General features: G+C 50.9%; 1 protein-coding gene across 1 annotated transcript in view; it reads left to right on the top strand.

Annotated features, from left to right (window-relative positions):
- The window catches only part of TTC16 (tetratricopeptide repeat domain 16), a 253,336-nt gene that overhangs the window by 166,093 nt on the left and 62,731 nt on the right, over positions 1–24,512 (top strand). Inside the window, exons 10-11 of the mRNA XM_069236961.1 lie at positions 12,884–13,025; positions 13,109–13,274. Coding sequence (XP_069093062.1) covers positions 12,884–13,025; positions 13,109–13,274 — 308 coding nt within the window. The remainder of the gene's footprint in view (positions 1–12,883; positions 13,026–13,108; positions 13,275–24,512) is intronic.

Raw genomic sequence — 24,512 nt, 5'->3', positions numbered from 1 at the left:
AAACCTCAGCCTCTTCCCTCCGGTACACACTAAACCTCAGCCTCTTCCCTCCGGTACACACTAAACCTCAGCCTCGTCCCTCCGGTACACATTAAACCTCCGCCTCTTCCCTCCAGTACACATTAAACCTCAGCCTCTTCCCTCCAGTACACAATAAACCTCAGCCTCTTCCCTCCAGTACACACCAAACCTCAGCCTTTTCCATCCAGTACACACTACATCTCAGCCTCTTCCCTCCAGTGCACACAGAAGTTTAGCCTCCTCCCTCTAGTACTCACTGAACCTCAGCCTCTTCCCTCCAGTACACAATAAACCTCATCCTCTTCCCTCCAGTACACAATAAACCTCATCCTCTTTCCTCCAGTACACTCCAACCCTCAGCCTCTTCCCTCCAGTACACACTAAACCTCAGCCTCTTCCCTCCAGTACACACTAAACCTCAGCCTCTTCCCTCCGGTACACACTAAACCTCAGCCTCTTCCCTCCGGTATACAGTAAACCTCAGCCTCTCTCCTCCAGTACACTCTAAACCTCAACCTCTTCCTCCAGTACACACTAAACCTCAGCCTCTTCCATCCAGTACACACTAAACCTCAGCCTCTTCCCTCCGGTACACATTAAACCTCAGCCTCTTCCCTCCGGTACACACTAAACTTCAGCCTCTTCCCTCCGGTACACACTAAACCTCAGCCTCTTCCCTCCGGTACACACTAAACCTCAGCCTCTTCCCTCCGGTACACATTAAACCTCAGCCTCTTCCCTCCAGTACACATTAAACCTCAGCCTCTTCCCTCCAGTACACAATAAACCTCAGCCTCTTCCCTCCAGTACACACCAAACCTCAGCCTTTTCCATCCAGTACACACTACATCTGAGCCACTTCCCTCCAGTGCACACAGAAGTTTAGCCTCCTCCCTCTAGTACTCACTGAACCTCAGCCTCTTCCCTCCAGTACACAATAAACCTCATCCTCTTCTCTCCAGTCCACATTAAACCTCAGCCTCTTCCCTCCAGTACACATTAAACCTCAGCCTCTTCCCTCCAGTCCACATTAAACCTCAGCCTCTCCCCTCCAGTACACGCTAAACTTCAGCCTCTTCCCTCCAGTACACACTGATACTCAGTCTCTTCCCTCCAGTACACACTAAACTTCAGTCTCTTCCCTCCAGTACATATTAGAACTCAGCCTCTTCCCTCCAGTACACACAAAAATTCAGCCTCTTCCCTCCAGTACACACTTAACTTCAGCCTCTTCCCTCCAGTACACACTAACCCCCAGCCTCTTCCCCCCAGTACACACTAACCCCCAGCCTCTTCCCTCCAGTACACACTAACCTCCAGCCTCTTCCCTCCAGTACACTCTAACCCCAGCCTCTTCCCTCCAGTACACACTAAACCTCAGCCTCTAACCTCCAGTACACACTAACCCTCAGCCTCTTCCCTCCAGTACACACTCACCCTCAGCCTCTTCCCTCCAGTACACACTAACCCTCAGCCTCTTCCCTCCAGTACACATTAAACCTCAGCCTCTTCCCTCCGGTACACACTAAACTTCAGCCTCTTCCCTCCGGTACACATTAAACCTCAGCCTCTTCCCTCCAGTACACAATAAACCTCAGCCTCTTCCCTCCAGTACACACCAAACCTCAGCCTTTTCCATCCAGTACACACTACATCTCAGCCTCTTCCCTCCAGTGCACACAGAAGTTTAGCCTCCTCCCTCTAGTACTCACTGAACCTCAGCCTCTTCCCTCCAGTACACAATAAACCTCATCCTCTTCCCTCCGGTACACACTAAACCTCAGCCTCTTCCCTCCGGTACACATTAAACCTCAGCCTCTTCCCTCCAGTACACATTAAACCTCAGCCTCTTCCCTCCAGTACACAATAAACCTCAGCCTCTTCCCTCCAGTACACACCAAACCTCAGCCTTTTCCATCCAGTACACACTACATCTGAGCCTCTTCCCTCCAGTGCACACAGAAGTTTAGCCTCCTCCCTCCGGTACACACTAAACTTCAGCCTCTTCCCTCCGGTACACACTAAACCTCAGCCTCTTCCCTCCGGTACACACTAAACCTCAGCCTCTTCCCTCCGGTACACATTAAACCTCAGCCTCTTCCCTCCGGTACACGTTAAACCTCAGCCTCTTCCCTCCAGTACACATTAAACCTCAGCCTCTTCCCTCCAGTACACATTAAACCTCAGCCTCTTCCCTCCAGTACACAATAAACCTCAGCCTCTTCCCTCCAGTACACACCAAACCTCAGCCTTTTCCATCCAGTACACACTACATCTGAGCCTCTTCCCTCCAGTGCACACAGAAGTTTAGCCTCCTCCCTCTAGTACTCACTGAACCTCAGCCTCTTCCCTCCGGTACACATTAAACCTCAGCCTCTTCCCTCCAGTACACATTAAACCTCAGCCTCTTCCCTCCAGTACACAATAAACCTCAGCCTCTTCCCTCCAGTACACACCAAACCTCAGCCTTTTCCATCCAGTACACACTACATCTGAGCCTCTTCCCTCCAGTGCACACAGAAGTTTAGCCTCCTCCCTCTAGTACTCACTGAACCTCAGCCTCTTCCCTCCAGTACACAATAAACCTCATCCTCTTCTCTCCAGTACACATTAAACCTCATCCTCTTCCCCCCCAGTCCACTTTAAACCTCAGCCTCTTCCCTCCAGTACACATTAAACCTCAGCCTCTTCCCTCCAGTCCACATTAAACCTCAGCCTCTCACCTCCAGTACACGCTAAACTTCAGCCTCTTCCCTCCAGTACACACTGATACTCAGTCTCTTCCCTCCAGTACACACTAAACTTCAGTCTCTTCCCTCCAGTACATATTAGAACTCAGCCTCTTCCCTCCAGTACACATTAAAATTCAGCCTCTTCCCTCCAGTACACACTTAACTTCAGCCTCTTCCCTCCAGTACACACTAACCCCCAGCCTCTTCCCTCCAGTACACACTAACCCCCAGCCTCTTCCCTCCAGTACACACTAACCTCCAGCCTCTTCCCTCCAGTACACTCTAACTCCAGCCTCTTCCCTCCAGTACACACTAAACCTCAGCCTCTAACCTCCAGTACACACTAAACCTCAGCCTCTTCCCTCCGGTACACACTAAACCTCAGCCTCTTCCCTCCGGTACACATTAAACCTCAGCCTCTTCCCTCCAGTACACATTAAACCTCAGCCTCTTCCCTCCAGTACACAATAAACCTCAGCCTCTTCCCTCCAGTACACAACAAACCTCAGCTTTTTCCATCCAGTACACACTACATCTCAGCCTCTTCCCTCCAGTGCACACAGAAGTTTAGCCTCCTCCCTCTAGTACTCACTGAACCTCAGCCTCTTCCCTCCAGTACACAATTAACCTCATCCTCTTCCCTCCAGTACACAATAAACCTCATCCTCTTTCCTCCAGTACACTCCAACCCTCAGCCTCTTCCCTCCAGTACACACTAAACCTCAGCCTCTTCCCTCCAGTACACAATAAACCTCATCCTCTTCCCTCAGTACACAATAAACCTCATCCTCTTTCCTCCAGTCCACATTAAACCTCAGCCTCTTCCCTCCAGTACACACTAAACCTCAGCCTCTTCCCTCCAGTACACTCCAACCCTCAGCCTCTTCCCTCCAGTACACACTAAACCTCAGCCTCTTCCCTCCGGTACACACTAAACCTCAGCCTCTTCCCTCCGGTACACACTAAACCTCAGCCTCTCTCCTCCAGTACACTCTAAACCTCAACCTCTTCCTCCAGTACACACTAAACCTCAGCCTCTTCCGTCCAGTACACACTAAACCTCAGCCTCTTCTGTCCAGTACACACTAAACCTCAGCCTCTCCCCTCCAGTACACGCTAAACTTCAGCCTCTTCCCTCCAGTACACACTGATACTCAGTCTCTTCCCTCCAGTACACACTAAACTTCAGTCTCCTCCCTCCAGTACATATTAGAACTCAGCCTCTTCCCTCCAGTACACATTAAAATTCAGCCTCTTCCCTCCAGTACACACTTAACTTCAGCCTCTTCCCTCCAGTACACACTAACCCCCAGCCTCTTCCCTCCAGTACACACTAACCCCCAGCCTCTTCCCTCCAGTACACTCTAACCCCAGCCTCTTCCCTCCAGTACACACTAAACCTCAGCCTCTATCCTCCAGTACACACTAACCCTCAGCCTCTTCCCTCCAGTACACACTCACCCTCAGCCTCTTCCCTCCAGTACACACTAACCCTCAGCCTCTTCCCTCCGGTACACATTAAACCTCAGCCTCTTCCCTCCGGTACACATTAAACCTCAGCCTCTCCCCTCCAGTACACGCTAAACTTCAGCCTCTTCCCTCCAGTACACACTAAACTTCAATCTCTTCCCTCCAGTACATATTAGACCTCAGCCTCTTCCCTCCAGTACAACTTAACTTCAGCCTCTTCCCTCCAGTACACATTAAACCTCAGCCTCTTCCCTCCAGTACACACTAAACCTCAGCCTCTTCCCTCCAGTACACACCAAACCTCAGCCTCTTCCATCCAGTACACACTACATCTCAGCCTCTTTCCTCCAGTGCACACAGAAGTTTAGCCTCCTCCCTCTAGTACTCACTGAACCTCAGCCTCTTCCCTCCAGTACACAATAAACCTCATCCTCTTCTCTCCAGTACACATTAAACCTCATCCTCTTCCCCCCCAGTCCACATTAAACCTCAGCCTCTTCCCTCCAGTCCACATTAAACCTCAGCCTCTTCCCTCCAGTCCACATTAAACCTCAGCCTCTCCCCTCCAATACACGCTAAACTTCAGCCTCTTCCCTCCAGTACACACTGATACTCAGTCTCTTCCCTCCAGTACACACTAAACTTCAGTCTCCTCCCTCCAGTACATATTAGAACTCAGCCTCTTCCCTCCAGTACACATTAAAATTCAGCCTCTTCCCTCCAGTACACACTTAACTTCAGCCTCTTCCCTCCAGTACACACTAACCCCCAGCCTCTTCCCTCCAGTACACACTAACCCCCAGCCTCTTCCCTCCAGTACACTCTAACCCCAGCCTCTTCCCTCCAGTACACACTAAACCTCAGCCTCTATCCTCCAGTACACACTAACCCTCAGCCTCTTCCCTCCAGTACACACTCACCCTCAGCCTCTTCCCTCCAGTACACACTAACCCTCAGCCTCTTCCCTCCGGTACACATTAAACCTCAGCCTCTTCCCTCCGGTACACACTAAACTTCAGCCTCTTCCCTCCGGTACACACTAAACCTCAGCCTCTTCCCTCCGGTACACACTAAACCTCAGCCTCTTCCCTCCGGTACACACTAAACCTCAGCCTCTTCCCTCCGGTACACATTAAACCTCAGCCTCTCCCCTCCAGTACACGCTAAACTTCAGCCTCTTCCCTCCAGTACACACTGATACTCAGTCTCTTCCCTCCAGTACACACTAAACTTCAATCTCTTCCCTCCAGTACATATTAGACCTCAGCCTCTTCCCTCCAGTACAACTTAACTTCAGCCTCTTCCCTCCAGTACACATTAAACCTCAGCCTCTTCCCTCCAGTACACACTAAACCTCAGCCTCTTCCCTCCAGTACACACCAAACCTCAGCCTCTTCCATCCAGTACACACTACATCTCAGCCTCTTTCCTCCAGTGCACACAGAAGTTTAGCCTCCTCCCTCTAGTACTCACTGAACCTCAGCCTCTTCCCTCCAGTACACAATAAACCTCATCCTCTTCTCTCCAGTACACACTACATCTCAGCCTCTTTCCTCCAGTGCACACAGAAGTTTAGCCTCCTCCCTCTAGTACTCACTGAACCTCAGCCTCTTCCCTCCAGTACACAATAAACCTCATCCTCTTCTCTCCAGTACACATTAAACCTCATCCTCTTCCCCCCCAGTCCACATTAAACCTCAGCCTCTTCCCTCCAGTCCACATTAAACCTCAGCCTCTTCCCTCCAGTCCACATTAAACCTCAGCCTCTCCCCTCCAATACACGCTAAACTTCAGCCTCTTCCCTCCAGTACACACTGATACTCAGTCTCTTCCCTCCAGTACACACTAAACTTCAGTCTCCTCCCTCCAGTACATATTAGAACTCAGCCTCTTCCCTCCAGTACACATTAAAATTCAGCCTCTTCCCTCCAGTACACACTTAACTTCAGCCTCTTCCCTCCAGTACACACTAACCCCCAGCCTCTTCCCTCCAGTACACACTAACCCCCAGCCTCTTCCCTCCAGTACACTCTAACCCCAGCCTCTTCCCTCCAGTACACACTAAACCTCAGCCTCTAACCTCCAGTACACACTAACCCTCAGCCTCTTCCCTCCAGTACACACTCACCCTCAGCCTCTTCCCTCCAGTACACACTAACCCTCAGCCTCTTCCCTCCGGTACACATTAAACCTCAGCCTCTTCCCTCCGGTACACACTAAACTTCAGCCTCTTCCCTCCGGTACACACTAAACCTCAGCCTCTTCCCTCCGGTACACACTAAACCTCAGCCTCTTCCCTCCGGTACACACTAAACCTCAGCCTCGTCCCTCCGGTACACATTAAACCTCCGCCTCTTCCCTCCGGTACACATTAAACCTCAGCCTCTTCCCTCCAGTACACAATAAACCTCAGCCTCTTCCCTCCAGTACACACCAAACCTCAGCCTTTTCCATCCAGTACACACTACATCTCAGCCTCTTCCCTCCAGTGCACACAGAAGTTTAGCCTCCTCCCTCTAGTACTCACTGAACCTCAGCCTCTTCCCTCCAGTACACAATAAACCTCATCCTCTTCCCTCCAGTACACAATAAACCTCATCCTCTTTCCTCCAGTACACTCCAACCCTCAGCCTCTTCCCTCCAGTACACACTAAACCTCAGCCTCTTCCCTCCAGTACACACTAAACCTCAGCCTCTTCCCTCCGGTACACACTAAACCTCAGCCTCTTCTCTCCGGTATACAGTAAACCTCAGCCTCTCTCCTCCAGTACACTCTAAACCTCAACCTCTTCCTCCAGTACACACTAAACCTCAGCCTCTTCCATCCAGTACACACTAAACCTCAGCCTCTTCCCTCCGGTACACATTAAACCTCAGCCTCTTCCCTCCGGTACACACTAAACTTCAGCCTCTTCCCTCCGGTACACACTAAACCTCAGCCTCTTCCCTCCGGTACACACTAAACCTCAGCCTCTTCCCTCCGGTACACATTAAACCTCAGCCTCTTCCCTCCAGTACACATTAAACCTCAGCCTCTTCCCTCCAGTACACAATAAACCTCAGCCTCTTCCCTCCAGTACACACCAAACCTCAGCCTTTTCCATCCAGTACACACTACATCTGAGCCACTTCCCTCCAGTGCACACTGAAGTTTAGCCTCCTCCCTCTAGTACTCACTGAACCTCAGCCTCTTCCCTCCAGTACACAATAAACCTCATCCTCTTCTCTCCAGTCCACATTAAACCTCAGCCTCTTCCCTCCAGTACACATTAAACCTCAGCCTCTTCCCTCCAGTCCACATTAAACCTCAGCCTCTCCCCTCCAGTACACGCTAAACTTCAGCCTCTTCCCTCCAGTACACACTGATACTCAGTCTCTTCCCTCCAGTACACACTAAACTTCAGTCTCTTCCCTCCAGTACATATTAGAACTCAGCCTCTTCCCTCCAGTACACACAAAAATTCAGCCTCTTCCCTCCAGTACACACTTAACTTCAGCCTCTTCCCTCCAGTACACACTAACCCCCAGCCTCTTCCCCCCAGTACACACTAACCCCCAGCCTCTTCCCTCCAGTACACACTAACCTCCAGCCTCTTCCCTCCAGTACACTCTAACCCCAGCCTCTTCCCTCCAGTACACACTAAACCTCAGCCTCTAACCTCCAGTACACACTAACCCTCAGCCTCTTCCCTCCAGTACACACTCACCCTCAGCCTCTTCCCTCCAGTACACACAAACCCTCAGCCTCTTCCCTCCGGTACACATTAAACCTCAGCCTCTTCCCTCCGGTACACACTAAACTTCAGCCTCTTCCCTCCGGTACACACTAAACCTCAGCCTCTTCCCTCCGGTACACACTAAACCTCAGCCTCTTCCCTCCGGTACACATTAAACCTCAGCCTCTTCCCTCCAGTACACATTAAACCTCAGCCTCTTCCCTCCAGTACACAATAAACCTCAGCCTCTTCCCTCCAGTACACACCAAACCTCAGCCTTTTCCATCCAGTACACACTACATCTCAGCCTCTTCCCTCCAGTGCACACAGAAGTTTAGCCTCCTCCCTCTAGTACTCACTGAACCTCAGCCTCTTCCCTCCAGTACACAATAAACCTCATCCTCTTCCCTCCGGTACACACTAAACCTCAGCCTCTTCCCTCCAGTACACATTAAACCTCAGCCTCTTCCCTCCAGTACACAATAAACCTCAGCCTCTTCCCTCCAGTACACACCAAACCTCAGCCTTTTCCATCCAGTACAGACTACATCTGAGCTTCTTCCCTCCAGTGGACACAGAAGTTTAGCCTCCTCCCTCCGGTACACACTAAACTTCAGCCTCTTCCCTCCGGTACACACTAAACCTCAGCCTCTTCCCTCCGGTACACACTAAACCTCAGCCTCTTCCCTCCGGTACACATTAAACCTCAGCCTCTTCCCTCCGGTACACGTTAAACCTCAGCCTCTTCCCTCCAGTACACATTAAACCTCAGCCTCTTCCCTCCAGTACACAATAAACCTCAGCCTCTTCCCTCCAGTACACACCAAACCTCAGCCTTTTCCATCCAGTACACACTACATCTGAGCCTCTTCCCTCCAGTGCACACAGAAGTTTAGCCTCCTCCCTCTAGTACTCACTGAACCTCAGCCTCTTCCCTCCGGTACACATTAAACCTCAGCCTCTTCCCTCCAGTACACATTAAACCTCAGCCTCTTCCCTCCAGAACACAATAAACCTCAGCCTCTTCCCTCCAGTACACACCAAACCTCAGCCTTTTCCATCCAGTACACACTACATCTGAGCCTCTTCCCTCCAGTGCACACAGAAGTTTAGCCTCCTCCCTCTAGTACTCACTGAACCTCAGCCTCTTCCCTCCAGTACACAATAAACCTCATCCTCTTCTCTCCAGTACACATTAAACCTCATCCTCTTCCCCCCCAGTCCACTTTAAACCTCAGCCTCTTCCCTCCAGTACACATTAAACCTCAGCCTCTTCCCTCCAGTCCACATTAAACCTCAGCCTCTCCCCTCCAGTACACGCTAAACTTCAGCCTCTTCCCTCCAGTACACACTGATACTCAGTCTCTTCCCTCCAGTACACACTAAACTTCAGTCTCTTCCCTCCAGTACATATTAGAACTCAGCCTCTTCCCTCCAGTACACATTAATATTCAGCCTCTTCCCTCCAGTACACACTTAACTTCAGCCTCTTCCCTCCAGTACACACTAACCCCCAGCCTCTTCCCTCCAGTACACACTAACCCCCAGCCTCTTCCCTCCAGTACACACTAACCTCCAGCCTCTTCCCTCCAGTACACTCTAACTCCAGCCTCTTCCCTCCAGTACACACTAAACCTCAGCCTCTAACCTCCAGTACACACTAAACCTCAGCCTCTTCCCTCCGGTACACACTAAACCTCAGCCTCTTCCCTCCGGTACACATTAAACCTCAGCCTCTTCCCTCCAGTACACATTAAACCTCAGCCTCTTCCCTCCAGTACACAATAAACCTCAGCCTCTTCCCTCCAGTACACAACAAACCTCAGCTTTTTCCATCCAGTACACACTACATCTCAGCCTCTTCCCTCCAGTGCACACAGAAGTTTAGCCTCCTCCCTCTAGTACTCACTGAACCTCAGCCTCTTCCCTCCAGTACACAATAAACCTCATCCTCTTCCCTCCAGTACACACTAAACCTCAGCCTCTTCCCTCCAGTACACAATAAACCTCATCCTCTTCCCTCCAGTACACAATAAACCTCATCCTCTTTCCTCCAGTCCACATTAAACCTCAGCCTCTTCCCTCCAGTACACACTAAACCTCAGCCTCTTCCCTCCAGTACACTCCAACCCTCAGCCTCTTCCCTCCAGTACACACTAAACCTCAGCCTCTTCCCTCCGGTACACACTAAACCTCAGCCTCTTCCCTCCGGTACACACTAAACCTCAGCCTCTCTCCTCCAGTACACTCTAAACCTCAACCTCTTCCTCCAGTACACACTAAACCTCAGCCTCTTCCGTCCAGTACACACTAAACCTCAGCCTCTTCTGTCCAGTACACACTAAACCTCAGCCTCTTCTATTCAGTACACACTAAGCTTCAGCCTCTTCCCTCCAGTACACACTAAACCTCAGCCTCTTCCCTCCGGTACACACTAAACCTCAGCCTCTTCCCTCCATTGCACCCTAAAACTCAGCCTCTTCCCGTCCGGTACACACTAAACCTCAGCCTCTTCCCTCCATTGCACCCTAAAACTCAGCCTCTTCCCTCTGGTACACACTAAACCTCAGTCTCTTCCCTCCAGTACACACTAAACCTCAGCCTCTTCCCTCCGGTACACACTAAACCTCAGCCTCTTCCCTCCAGTACACACTAACCCTCAGCATCTTCCCTCCAGTACACACTAAACCTCAGCCTCTTCCCTCCAGTACACACTAAACTTCAGCCTCTTCCCTCCGGTACACATTAAACCTCAGCCTCTTCCCTCCAGTACACACTAAACTTCAGCCTCTTCCCTCCCGTACACATTAAACCTCAGCCTCTTCCCTCCAGTACACATTAAACTTCAGCCTCTTCCCTCCAGTACACATTAAACCTCAGCCTCGTCCCTCCAGTACACACTGATACTCAGCCTCGTCCCTCCAGTACACACTAAACCCCAGCCTCTTCCCTCCAGTACACACTAACCCCCAGCCTCTTCCCTCCAGTACACACTAACCCCCAGCTTCTTCCCTCCGGTACACTCTAACCCCAGCCTCTTCCCTCCAGTACACACTAAACCTCAGCCTCTAACCTCCAGTACACACTAACCCTCAGCCTCTTCCCTCCAGTACACACTAATCCTCAGCCTCTTTCCTCCAGTACACACTAACCCTCAGCCTCTTCCCACCGGTACACATTAAACCTCAGCCTCTTCCCTCCGGTACACACTAAACTTCAGCCTCTTCCCTCCGGTACACACTAAACCTCAGCCTCTTCCCTCCGGTACACACTAAACCTCAGCCTCTTCCCTCCAGTGCACACACAAGTTTAGCCTCCTCCCTCTAGTACTCACTGAACCTCAGCCTCTTCCCTCCAGTACACAATAAACCTCATCCTCTTCCCTCCAGTACACAATAAACCTCATCCTCTTCCCCCCAGTCCACATTAAACCTCAGCCTCTTCCCTCCAGTACACATTAAACCTCAGCCTCTTCCCTCCAGTCCACATTAAACCTCAGCCTCTCCCCTCCAGTACACGCTAAACTTCAGCCTCTTCCCTCCAGTACACACTGATACTCAGTCTCTTCCCTCCAGTACACACCAAACTTCAGTCTCTTCCCTCCAGTACATATTAGACCTCAGCCTCTTCCCTCCAGTACACATTAAATTTCAGCCTCTTCCCTCCAGTACACACCAAACCTCAGCCTCTTCCCTCCAGTACACACTAAACCTCAGCCTCTTCCCTCCAGTACACACCAAACCTCAGCCTCTTCCATCCAGTACACACTACATCTCAGCCTCGTTCCTCCAGTGCACACAGACGTTTAGCCTCCTCCCTCTAGTACTCACTGAACCTCAGCCTCTTCCCTCCAGTACACAATAAACCTCATCCTCTTCCCTCCAGTCCACATTAAACCTCAGCCTCTTCCCTCCAGTACACACTAAACCTCAGCCTCTTCCCTCCGGTACACACTAAACCTCATCCTCTTCCCTCCAGTACACAATAAACCTCATCCTCTTCCCCCCAGTCCACATTAAACCTCAGCCTCTTCCCTCAAGTACACATTAAACCTCAGCCTCTTCCCTCCAGTACACACTAAACTTCAGCCTCTTCCCTCCAGTCCACATTAAACCTCAGCCTCTCCCCTCCAGTACACGCTAAACTTCAGCCTCTTCCCTCCAGTACACACTGATACTCAGTCTCTTCCCTCCAGTACACACTAAACTTCAGTCTTTTCCCTCCAGTACATATTAGACCTCAGCCTCTTCCCTCAGTACACATTAAAATTCAGCCTCTTCCCTCCAGTACACACTTAACTTCAGCCTCTTCCCTCCAGTACACAGTACATCTCAGCCTCTTCCCTCCGGTGCACGTTAAACCTCAGCCTCTTCCCTCCAGTACACACTAAACCTCAACCTCTTCCCTCCAGTACACACTGATACTCAGCCTCTTCCCTCCAGTACACACTAAACCTCAGCCTCTTCCCTCCAGTATACATTAAACCTTAGCCTCTTCCCTCCAGTACACATTAAACCTCAGCCTCTTTCTTCCCTCCAGTAGACATTATTAAACCTCAGCTTTTCCCTCTGGTACACATTGAATTCAGCCTCTTCCCTCCAGTACACACTAAACCTCAGCCTCCTCCCTGCAGTACACACTAAACCTCAGCCTCTTCCCTCCAGTACACATTAAACCTCAGCCTCCTCCCTCCAGTACACACTAAACCTCAGCCTCTTCCATCCAGTACACACTACATCTTAGCCTCTTCCCTCCAGTACACATCAGTACTCAGCCTTGTCCTTCCATTGCACACTGAAGCTCATCCTCCTACCGCCCGTGGACATTAAACCTCAGCTTCTTACCTCCAGTACACACTGAAGCTTAGCTTCTTCTTCACAGCCCCATGATTTAAAGATTCTGACTACAGATCCCTGGACTAAAGCTCTGTTTGTTTCCCTGCAGACTGCCTCTTCCAGCTTGGAGAGTTGATCCTGGCCCTGGCAGATTACCAGCAGGCCCTGGACCTGTGCCCCCTGGAGAGTGGTGCCCGGCACCGCATTGCAATGCTGCAGAATGAGCTGGGACTGCAGGAGCAGCAGCAGAGGTGAAGGGGACACCGAGGGTACTTTCTCTCACCACGGGATTTCTCTAGAGACACTGGGTTCATGGTTCCTTCCTCTGTTCCAGGCGATATCAGGAGGCAGAAGTACACTTTTCCAGAGCCATTGAGAACCAGCCACACCTGGCCACCTACTACCTGCACCGGGCCCGGGTCAGGCTGTGCCTACAGGAGCAGGCCGGTGCCCAGGAGGACGCCCTGACTGCTGTACTGTTGGACCCTGCTGGCAGTGAGGTACAGGCACAGGGAGGGGATGTCTCTGGGTAGGTCTGTCCTGGAGTAGTGTCCTTGAGAGTAAACTTGTGGTCAGATAGATACTCCCATGCGTGAGCAATCCTACTCCTGGACCCTGCTACCACTGAGGTACTGACACTAGAGGGAGATGTCTCTGGGTAAGTCTGTCCGGGATTAGTGTCCTTGAGAGTAAACTTGTGGTCAGATAGATACTCCAATGCGTGAGCAATCCTACTCCTGGACCCTGCTACCACTGAGGTACTGACACTAGAGGGAGATGTCTCTGGGTAAATCTGTCCTGGAGTAGTGTCCGTGAGAGTAAACTTGTGGTCAGATAGATACTCCCATGCGTGAGCAATCCTACTCCTGGACTCTAAATCTGACCTGCAGTAGTTTCCTTGAGAGTAAACGTGGTCAGATAGATACTCCTATGCAGAGGTAATCCTACTCCTGGAGCCCGCTAGCAGTGAGGTACTGGCATTGGGGGGGATATCTCTGGGTAAATCTGTCCTGGCGTAGTGTCCTTGAGAGTAAACGTGTGGTCAGATACTCCCATACACGAGTAATCCTACTCTTGGGCATCTCCAGCAGTGAGGTACTGGTACTGGGAGGGGATGTCTGGGTAAATCTGTCCTGGAGTAGTGTCCTTGAGAGTAAACCTGTGGTCAGATACTCCCATACCTAAGTAATCCTACTCCTGGACTCCACTACCAGTGAGGTACTGGTACTGGGAGGGGATGTCTGGGTAAATCTGTCCTCGAGTAGTGTTCTTGAGAGTAAACTTGTGGTCAGATACTCCCATGTGTGAGTAATCCTACTCCTCTAACCCGCTATCAGTGGGGTACTGGCACTGTGAGGGGCTGTCCCTGGGTAGGTCTGTCCTGAAGTAGTGTCCTTGAGAGTAAACTTGTCGTCAGATACTCCCATGCACCCCTGCAGGTGCTCCCCTGCCTAAATTTATCCTACTCCTGGACCCCTCTAGCATAGAGATACTGGCACTGGGAGGGGATGTCCCTGAGTAAGTGTGTCCTGGAGTACTGTCGAGAGTAAGCTTGTGGTGTGGTACTCCCATGCAGGAGTAATCCTACTTCTGTCTACCCTAGTCCCTCAGAGTACTTGTGAAGTATGGGTGGGAACTCTCATGCTCAGAGCAGTCTTATACTTTCCTGGTCTCCCAGACACCTTCCAGTATTTATTCACATAGCTGGTTCCAGGCTCAAATGAATTCCACATGTGTGATTGATGTGCATTTACCAGTCCTGCCCATGGAGGCTTCCTTGCTTCTCTTCAATCTAAGCATGGGTGCATCCCTGCATACAGCTATTCTAGTGCCTGCATCCACTGATGCTGTCAGAACTCCCAGAATCTCTACCTGTGGGTGTCCCCATGCTTACAATAAACTCATGGCACCGTGCTTCAATGCTTACGTTAATCACCCGTGTGTGTCGCCATGCTTACATGAAGGCTACACATAAGTGATCTCATGCTTACAGTTGTTGTACACGTAGGTCTCCCGACGCTTACAGAAAGTGTGATTGCTCCATGCTTATAGCTCTGCCATGCACAGATGGCCACGTGCTTACAGCTCTTCCATGCACAGGCGCCCCGTGTTACTGCTCTTCCATGCACTGGTACCCCTGTGCTTACAGCTCTTCCATGCACAGGCGCCCCCATGCTTACAGCTCTGCCATGCACAGACAGCCACGTGCTTACAGCTCTTCCATGCACAGACGGCCACATGCTTACAGCTCTTCCATGCACAGGTGCCCCATGCTTACAGCTCTTCCATGCACAGGTGCCCCATGCTTACAGCTCTTCTATGCACAGGTGCCCCATGCTTACAGCTATTCCATGCACAGATGCCCCATGCTTACTGCTCTTCCATGCACAGGTGCCCCCAGGCTTACAGCTCTGCCATGCACAGACAGCTACGTGCTTACAGCTCTTCCATGCACAGACGACCACATGCTTACAGCTCTTCCATGCACAGGTGCCCCATGTTTACAGCTCTTCCTTGCACAGGTGCCCCATGCTTACTGCTCTTCCATGCACAGGTGCACCCATGCTTACAGCTCTTCCATGCACCAGTGCCACTCTGCTTACAGCTCTCCCATGCACAGGTGCCCCATGCTTACAGCTCTTCCATGCACAGGTGCCCCATGCTTACAGCTCTTCCATGCACAGGTGCCCCATGCTTACTGCTCTTCTATGCACAGGTGCACCCATGCTTACAGCTCTTCCATGCACCGGTGCCACTCTGCTTACAGCTCTCCCATGCACAGGTGCCCCATGCTTACAGCTCTTCCATGCACAGGTGCCCCATGCTTACTGCTCTTCCATGCACAGGTGCACCCATGCTTACTGCTCTTCCATGCACAGGTGCACCCATGCTTACAGCTCTTCCATGCACAGGTGCCCCATGCTTACAGCTCTCCCATGCACAGGTGCCCCATGCTTACTGCTCTTCCATGCACTGGTACCCCTATGCTTACTGCTCGTCCATGCACAGACGGCCACGTGCTTCCAGCTCTGCCATGCACAGACGGCCACGTGATTACAGCTCTTCCCTGCACAGGCGCCCCCGTGCTTACTGCTCTTCCATTCACTGGTACCCCTGTGCTTACAACCCTTCCATGCACAGGCGCCCCCGTGCTTACAGCTCTTCCATGCACGGATGCCCCCTGTGCTTACAGCTCTTACATGCACAGGCGCCCCTGTGCTTACAGCTCTTCTATGCACAGACTGCCACATGCTTACAGCTCTTATATGCACAGGCGCCCCTCTGCTTTCAGGTCTTGCATGCACAGGCGCCCCTGTGCTTACAGCTCTTCCATGCACTGGTGCACCCATGCTTACAGCTCTTCCGTGCACAGGTCCCTTGGTGCTTCTAGCTCTTCCATATGCAGGGGCACCCGTGCTTACGGTTCTGCACAGTGATACCCTTCAGTGCTACAGCTCTTCCATGCACAGGTGCTCCCATGCTTACAGCTCTTCCATGCACAGGTGCCCCTGTGCTTATAGCTCTCCCATGCACAGGTGCCCCATGCTTACAGCTGTTCCATGCACAGGTGCCCCATGCTTACTGCTCTTCCATGCACAGGTGCACCCATGCTTACAGCTCTTCCGTGCACAGGTCCCTTGGTGCTTCTAGCTCTTCCATATGCAGGGGCACCCGTGCTTACGGTTCTGCACAGTGATGCCCTTCAGTGCTACAGCTCTTCCATGCACAGGTGCTCCCATGCTTACAGCTCTTCCATGAACCGGTGCCCCATGCCTACAGCTCTTCCGTGCACAGGTGCCACGTGCTTACAGCTCTTCCATGCGCAGGCGCCTCCGTGCTTACAGCTCTTCCATGCACAGGTGCCCCATGCTTACAGCTCTTCCATGCACAGGTGGCCCATGTGCCCCATGCTTACTGCTCTTCCATGCACAGGTGCACCATGGTTACAGCTCTTCCATGCACAGGTGCACCATGCTTACAGCTCTTCCATGAACAGGTTCCCCATGCTTGCAGCTCTTCCATCCACAGGTGCCCCATGCTTACTGCTCTTTCATGCACAGTTGCACCCATGCATACAGCTCTTCCATGCACAGGTGCACCCATGCTTACAGCTCTTCCATGAACAGGTGCACCATGCTTACAGCTCTTCCGTGCACAGGTGCACCATGCTTACAGCTCTTCCGTGCACAGGTGCACCATGCTTACAGCTCTTCCGTACACAGGTGCACCATGCTTACAGCTCTTCCATACACTGGTGCCACGTGCTTACAGCTCTTCCATGTGCAGCTGCACCTGTGCTTACAGTTCTTCCATGCGCAGGCGCCCCCGTGCTTACAGTCTTGCACAGGGATGCCCTCAGTTCTTACAACTCTTGCATGCACAGGCACCCCTGTGCATACAGTAATCCTATACCCAGGTGCTCTCCTGCTTCCAAGTATCCTACACGAGGGTGCTTCCATGCTTACAAGTATCCTACATGCTGGTGCTCCCATGCTCACAAGTATCCTACACGCCGGTGCTCCCATGCTTACAAGTATCCTTCACGCAGGTGCTGCAATGCTTACAAGTATCCTACACGAGGAAGCTCCCATACTTACAAGTATCCTACACAAGGATGCTCTCATGCTTACAAGTATCCTACACGCAGGTGCTCCCATGCTTACAAGTATCCTACACGCAGGTGCTCTCAAGCTTACAAGTATCCTACACGATGAAGCTCCCATACTTACAAGTATCCTACACGCGGTGCTCCCATGCTTACTAGTATCCTACACACAGGTGCTCCCATGCTTACAAATATCCTACACGAGGATTGTCCCATGCTTACAAGTATCCTACACGAGGGTGCTCCCATGCTTACAAGTATCCTACACGAGGGTGCTTCTATGCTTACAAGTATCCTACGCACAGGTGCTCCCATGCTTACAAGTATCCTACACGCAGGTGCTCTCAACCTTACAAGTATCCTACATGCAGGTGCTCCCATGCTTACAAGTATCCTACACGCAGGTGCTCCCGTGCCTACAAGTATCCTACACGCAGGTGCTCCCGTGCTTACAAGTATCCTACACGCAGGTGCTCCCATGCTTACAAGTATCCTACACGCAGGTGCTCCCGTGCCTACAAGTATCCTACACGCAGGTGCTCCCATGCTTACAAGTATCCTACACGCAGGTGCTCCCATGCTTACAAGTATCCTAAACGCAGGTGCTCCCGTGCCTACAAGTATCCTACACGCAGGTGCTCCCATGCTTACAAGTATCCTACATGCAGGTGCTCCCGTGCCTACAAGTATCCTACACGCAGGTGCTCCCATGCTTACAAGTATCCTGCACACCGGTGCTCCCATGCTTACAAGTATCCTACACGCAGGTGCTTCCATGCTTACAAGTATCCTACACGCGGTTCATGTAGGAGGCTGGACTGGCTTGTAGTGAGTACCAAGGGGTACTTGCACCTTGCACCAGGCCCAGTTATCCCTTATTAGTGTATAGGGTGTCTAGCAGCTTAGGCTGATAGATAATGGTAGCTTAGCAGAGCAGCTTAGGCTGAACTAGGAGACGTGTGAAGCTACTACAGTACCACTTAGTGTCATATGTACAATATCATAAGAAAACACAATACACAGTTATACTAAAAATAAAGGTACTTTATTTTTATGACAATATGCCAAAGTATCTTAGAGTATACCCTCAGTGAGAGGATAGGAAATATTCCAAAGATATATATACACAATAGCAAAAATATGCAGTATAGTCTTAGAAAACAGTGCAAACAATGTATAGTTACAATAGGATGCAATGGGGAAACATAGGGATAGGGGCAACACAAACCATATACTCCAGAAGTGGAATGCGAACCACGAATGGACCCCAAACCTATGTGACCTTGTAGAGGGTCGCTGGGACTATTAGAAAATAGTGAGAGTTAGCAAAATAACCCTCCCCAAGACCCTGAAAAGTGAGTGCAAAGTGCACCAAAGTTCCCCTAAGGACAAAAGAGTCGTGTTAGAGGAATAATGCAGGAAAGACACAAACCAGCAATGCAACAACTGTGGATTTCCAATCTAGGGTACCTGTGGAACAAGGGGACCAAGTCCAAAAGTCACAAGCAAGTCGGAGATGGGCAGATGCCCAGGAAATGCCAGCTGCGGGTGCAAAGAAGCTTCGACTGGACAGAAGAAGCTGAGGTTTCTGCAGGAACGAAAAGGGCTAGAGACTTCCCCTTTGGTGGACGGATCCCTCTCGCCTTGGAGAGTCGTGCAAAAGTGTTTTCCCGCCGGAAGGACGCCAACAAGCCTTGCTACACGCAAATCGTGCGTTTGGCGTTTTTGGATGCTGCTGGGGCCCAGGAGGGACCAGGAGGTCGCAAATTGGACCTGAAGAGAGAGGGGACGTCGAGCAAGACAAAGAGCCCTCACTGAAGCAGGTAGCACCCGGAGAAGTGCCAGAAACAGGCACTACGAGGATGCGTGAAACGGTGCTCGCCGAAGTTCCACAAAGGAGTCCCACGTCGCCGGAGACCAACTTAGAAAGTCGTGCAATGCAGGTTAGAGTGCTGTGGACCCAGGCTTGGCACAAAGGATTTCCGCCGGAAGTGCACAGGGGCCGGAGTAGCTGCAAAGTCGCGGTTCCCAGCAATGCAGCCCAGCGAGGTGAGGCAAGGACTTACCTCCACCAAACTTGGGCTGAAGAGTCACTGGACTGTGGGGGTCACTTGGACAGCGTCGCTGGATTCGAGGGACCTCGCTCGTCGTGCTGAGAGGAGACCCAAGGGACCGGTAATGCAGCTTTTTGGTGCCTGCGGTTGCAGGGGGAAGATTCCGTCGACCCACGGGAGATTTCTTCGGAGCTTCTGGTGCAGAGAGGAGGCAGACTACCCCCACAGCATGCACAAGCAGGAAAACAGTCGAGAAGGCGGCAGGATCAGCGTTACAGAGTTGCAGTAGTCGTCTTTGCTACTATGTTGCAGGTTTGCAGGCTTCCAGCGCGGTCAGCGGTCGTTTCCTTATCAGAAGGTGAAGAGAGAGATGCAGAGGAACTCGGCTGAGCTCATGCATTCGTTATCTGAACTTTCCCCAGAGACAGAGACCCTAAATAGCCAGAAAAGAGGGTTTGGCTACCTAGGAGAGAGGATAGGCTACTAACACCTGAAGGAGCCTATCAGCAGGAGTCTCTGACGTCACCTGGTGGCACTGGCCACTCAGAGCAGTCCAGTGTGCCAGCAGCACCTCTGTTTCCAAGATGGCAGAGGTCTGGAGCACACTGGAGGAGCTCTGGACACCTCCCAGGGGAGGTGCAGGTCAGGGGAGTGGTCACTCCCCTTTCCTTTGTCCAGTTTCGCGCCAGAGCAGGGGCTAAGGGGTCCCTGAACCGGTGTAGACTGGCTTATGCAGAATTGGGCACATCTGTGCCCAACAAAGCATTTCCAGAGGCTGGGGGAGGCTACTCCTCCCCTGCCTTCACACCATTTTCCAAAGGGAGAGGATGTCACACCCTCTCTCAGAGGAAGTTCTTTGTTCTGCCATCCTGGGCCAGGCCTGGCTGGACCCCAGGAGGGCAGCTGCCTGTCTGAGGGGTTGGCAGCAGCAGCAGCTGCAGTGAAACCCCAGGAAGGGCAGTTTGGCAGTACCAGGGTCTGTGCTACAGACCACTGGGATCATGGGATTGTGCCAACTATGCCAGGATGGCATAGAGGGGGCAATTCCATGATCATAGACATGTTACATGGCCATATTCGGAGTTACCATGGTGAAGCTACATATAGGTAGTGACCTATATGTAGTGCACGCGTGTAATGGTGTCCCCGCACTCACAAAGTTCAGTGAATTGCCTCTGAACAATGTGGGGGCACCTTGGCTAGTGCCAGGGTGCCCACACACTAAGTAACTTTGCACCTAACCTTTACCAGGTAAAGGTTAGACATATAGGTGACTTATAAGTTACTTAAGTGCAGTGTAAAATGGCTGTGAAATAACGTGGACGTTATTTCACTCAGGCTGCAGTGGCAGGCCTGTGTAAGAATTGTCAGAGCAACCTATGGGTGGCAAAAGAAATGCTGCAGCCCATAGGGATCTCCTGGAACCCCAATACCCTGGGTACCTCAGTACCATATACTAGGGAATTATAAGGGTGTTCCAGTAAGCCAATGTAAATTGGTAAAATTGGTCACTAGCCTGTTAGTGACAATTTGAAAGTAATGAGAGAGCATAACCACTGAGGTTCTGGTTAGCAGAGCCTCAGTGAGACAGTTAGGCACTACACAGGGAACATATACATGCACACCTATGAGCACTGGGGCCCTGTGTGACAGGGTCCCAGTGACACATACATATAGGCCACAACCTTATGAGCACTGGGGCCCTGACTAGCAGGGTCCCAGTGACACATAACAAACATACTGAAAACATAGTGTTTTCACTATGAGCACTGGGGCCTAGCCATCAGGATCCCAGTGAGACAGTGAAAACAGTGACAAACATTCTGACATACACTCACAAACAGGCCAAAAGTGGGGGTAACAAGGCTAGAAAGAGGCTACTTTCTCACAGTGCTCCCATGCTTACAAGTATCCTACACGCAGGTGCTCCCATGCTTACAAGTATCCTACACGCTGGTGCTTCCATGCTTACAAGTATCCTACACGTGGTGCTCCCATGGTTACAAGTATCCTACACGCAGGTGCTCCCATGTTTACAATTATCCTACACGCAGGTGCTGCCATGCTTACAAGTATTCTACAAGCAGGTGCTCCTATGCCTACAAGTATCCTACACGAGGGTGCTTCCATGCTTACAAGTATCCTACACGTGGTGCTCCCATGCTTACAAGTATCTTACACGCAGGTGCTCCCATGCTTACAAGTATCCTACACGCTGGTGCTTCCATGCTTACAAGTACCCTACACGCAGGTGCTCCTATGCCTACAAGTATCTTACACGAGGGTGCTCCCATGCTTACAAGTATCCTACACGAGGGTGCTTCCATGCTTACAAGTATCCTACACGAGGGTGCTTCCATGCTTACAAGTATCTTACACGAGGGTGCTCCCATGCTCACAAGTATCCTACACGCTGGTGCTCCCATGCTTACAAGTATCCTACACGCTGGTGCTCCCATGCCTACAAGTATCCTACACGCTGGTGCTTCCATGCTTACAAGTATTCTACACGAGGGTGCTCTCAAGCTTCCAAGTATCCTACACGCAGGTTCTCCCGTGCTTACAATTATCCTACACGAGGGTGCTCTCAAGCTTCCAAGTATCCTACATGAGGGTGCTTCCATGCCTGCAAGTATCCTACACGCTGGTGCTCCCATGGTTACAAGTATCCTACACGCGGTGCTCCCATGCTTACAAGTATCCTACACGCAGGTTCTCCAATGCTTACAAGTATCCTACACGAGGGTGCTTCCATGCCTGCAAGTATCCTACACGCTGGTGCTCCCATGCTTACAAGTATCCTACACGCGGTGCTCCCATGCTTAGAAGTATCCTTCACGCAGGTGCTGCCATGCTTACAAGTATCCTTCACGCTGGTGCTCCCATGCTTACAAGTATCCTTCACGCTGGTGCTCCCATGCTTACAAGTATCCTACACGAGGGTGCTCCCATGCTTACAAGTATCCTACACGAGGATGCTCTCATGCTTACAAGTATCCTACACGCTGGTGCTTCCATGCTTACAAGTATCCTACACGCTGGTGCTCTGATGCTTACAAGTATCCTACACAAGGAAGCTCCCATACTTACAAGTATCCTACACGCTGGTTCTCCCATGCTTACAAGTATCCTACACGAGGGTGCTCCCATGCCTACAAGTATCCTACACGCGGTGCTCCGATGCTTACAAATATCCTACACGAGGGTGCTCTCAAGCTTCCAAGTATCCTACATGAGGGTGCTTCCATGCTTACAATAATCCTAAACCTGGGAAAGCGATCGAGGTTTAACAGCGTCTGTAGTGCAAGGAAGGATAAATACTGTTCTTTTGCACAGCTCTCTCCTGGCCTAGCTCTCTTGTTGTAACTCTTGATGTGTGAGTCTGACACTACCCTGGTCAGGGTCTCTTTCTGGAAATTACTCTATTTGTATGGTTGGTTGTGGGGACTGCGAACTCTGCCCTAGTCAAAGTTTGTGCACAGCTGAGTCTCCCTAGTTAGGGTTTGTGCACTGCTAACTTCTAGGCCAGGGGGGTTGTGCACTGCTGACTCTTCCAGGTCAGGGTTTGTGCACTGCTAACTCTTCCAGGCCAGGGTTTGTGCACTGCTAACTCTCGCTAGTTAGGGTTTTTTGCACAACCAACTCTTCCAGGTCAGGGTTTGTACACTGCTAACTATTTCTCATAAAAGGTTTGCCTACTTCTAACTCCATGGTTAGGGTTTGCACATTGTTGAATCTCCCCTAGTCAAGGTTTATACACTGCCAATTTTTCAAACTGTTAAAATTGTTAGGGTTTGCACAATCTAACTCTCGCCTGGTCTAGATTTATACACTGTAGGAGGCTGGCCTGGCTTGTAGTGGGTACCAAAGGTACTTACACCTTGTGCCAGGTCCAGTTATCCCTTATTAGTAGAATAGAGGTGTTTCTAGCAGCTTAGGCTGATGGAGGTAGCTATAGCAGAGCAGCTTAGGCTGAACTAGGAGACAAGCAAAGCTCCTACTATACCACTTATATCATATGCACAATATCATAAGAAAACACAATACACAGAGTTACTAAAAATCAACTTACTTTATTTTTATGACAATATGCCAAAAGTATCTTAGTGAGTACCCTCAGTAAGAAGGTAAGTAATATACACAAGTTATATGTACACAAACCAAAATCAGGTAAGTAAGAGCAAGAAAAGTAACAGTGTAGAATTACAATAGGTTGCAATAGGCAAGCATAGGTATAGGGGCAACACAAACCATATACTCCAAAAGTGGAATGCGCATCACGATTGGACCCCAGACCTATGGGAGCTTGTAGAGGGTCACTGGGACTGTAAGAAAACAGTCAGGGTGTCCAAGATACCCCACCCCAAGACCCTGAAAAGTAGGAGTAAAGTGCACCTACTACCCCCAGAGAGCACAATAGTCGTGATAGGGGGATTCTGCAACAACAAACACCAGCAGTGCACTGACAACGGATTTCCAGACCTGAGGACCTGCAAGGCAAGGGGACCAAGTCCAATAATCGTGACAGTGTCCGGGGGGGCAGGAGCCCAGGAAACCCCGGATGAAGGTGCAAGGAAGCTGCTTCCGGATGGAAGAAGCTTGGAGTTCTGCAAGAAAGAAGAGGACTAGGAACTTCTTGTAGGAAAGTACCATCTTGCCTGGCATGTTACCCCCATTTTTCACTGTATATATGTTGTTTTAGTTGTATGTGTCACTGGGACCCTGTTCACCAGGGCCCCAGTGCTCATAAGTGTGCCTGAATGTGTTACCTGTGTAGTGACTAACTGTCTCACTGAGGCTCTGCTAATCAGAACCTCAGTGGTTATGCTCTCTCATTTCTTTCAAATTGTCACTGACAGGCTAGTGACCAATTTTACCAATTTACATTGGCTTACTGGAACACCCTTATAATTCCCTAGTATATGGTACTGAGGTACCCAGGGTACTGGGGTTCCAGGAGATCCCTATGGGCTGCAGCATTTCTTTTGCCACCCATAGGGAGCTCTGACAATTCTTACACAGGCCTGCCACTGCAGCCTGAGTGAAATAACGTCCACGTTATTTCACAGCCATTTTAC

Source organism: Pleurodeles waltl, chromosome 6 (genome assembly GCF_031143425.1).
Source record: "Pleurodeles waltl isolate 20211129_DDA chromosome 6, aPleWal1.hap1.20221129, whole genome shotgun sequence".
NCBI lineage: Eukaryota > Metazoa > Chordata > Amphibia > Caudata > Salamandridae > Pleurodeles > Pleurodeles waltl.
Note: the sequence above shows the minus strand (reverse complement) of the source record. Positions and strands in the feature narration are given on the sequence as shown.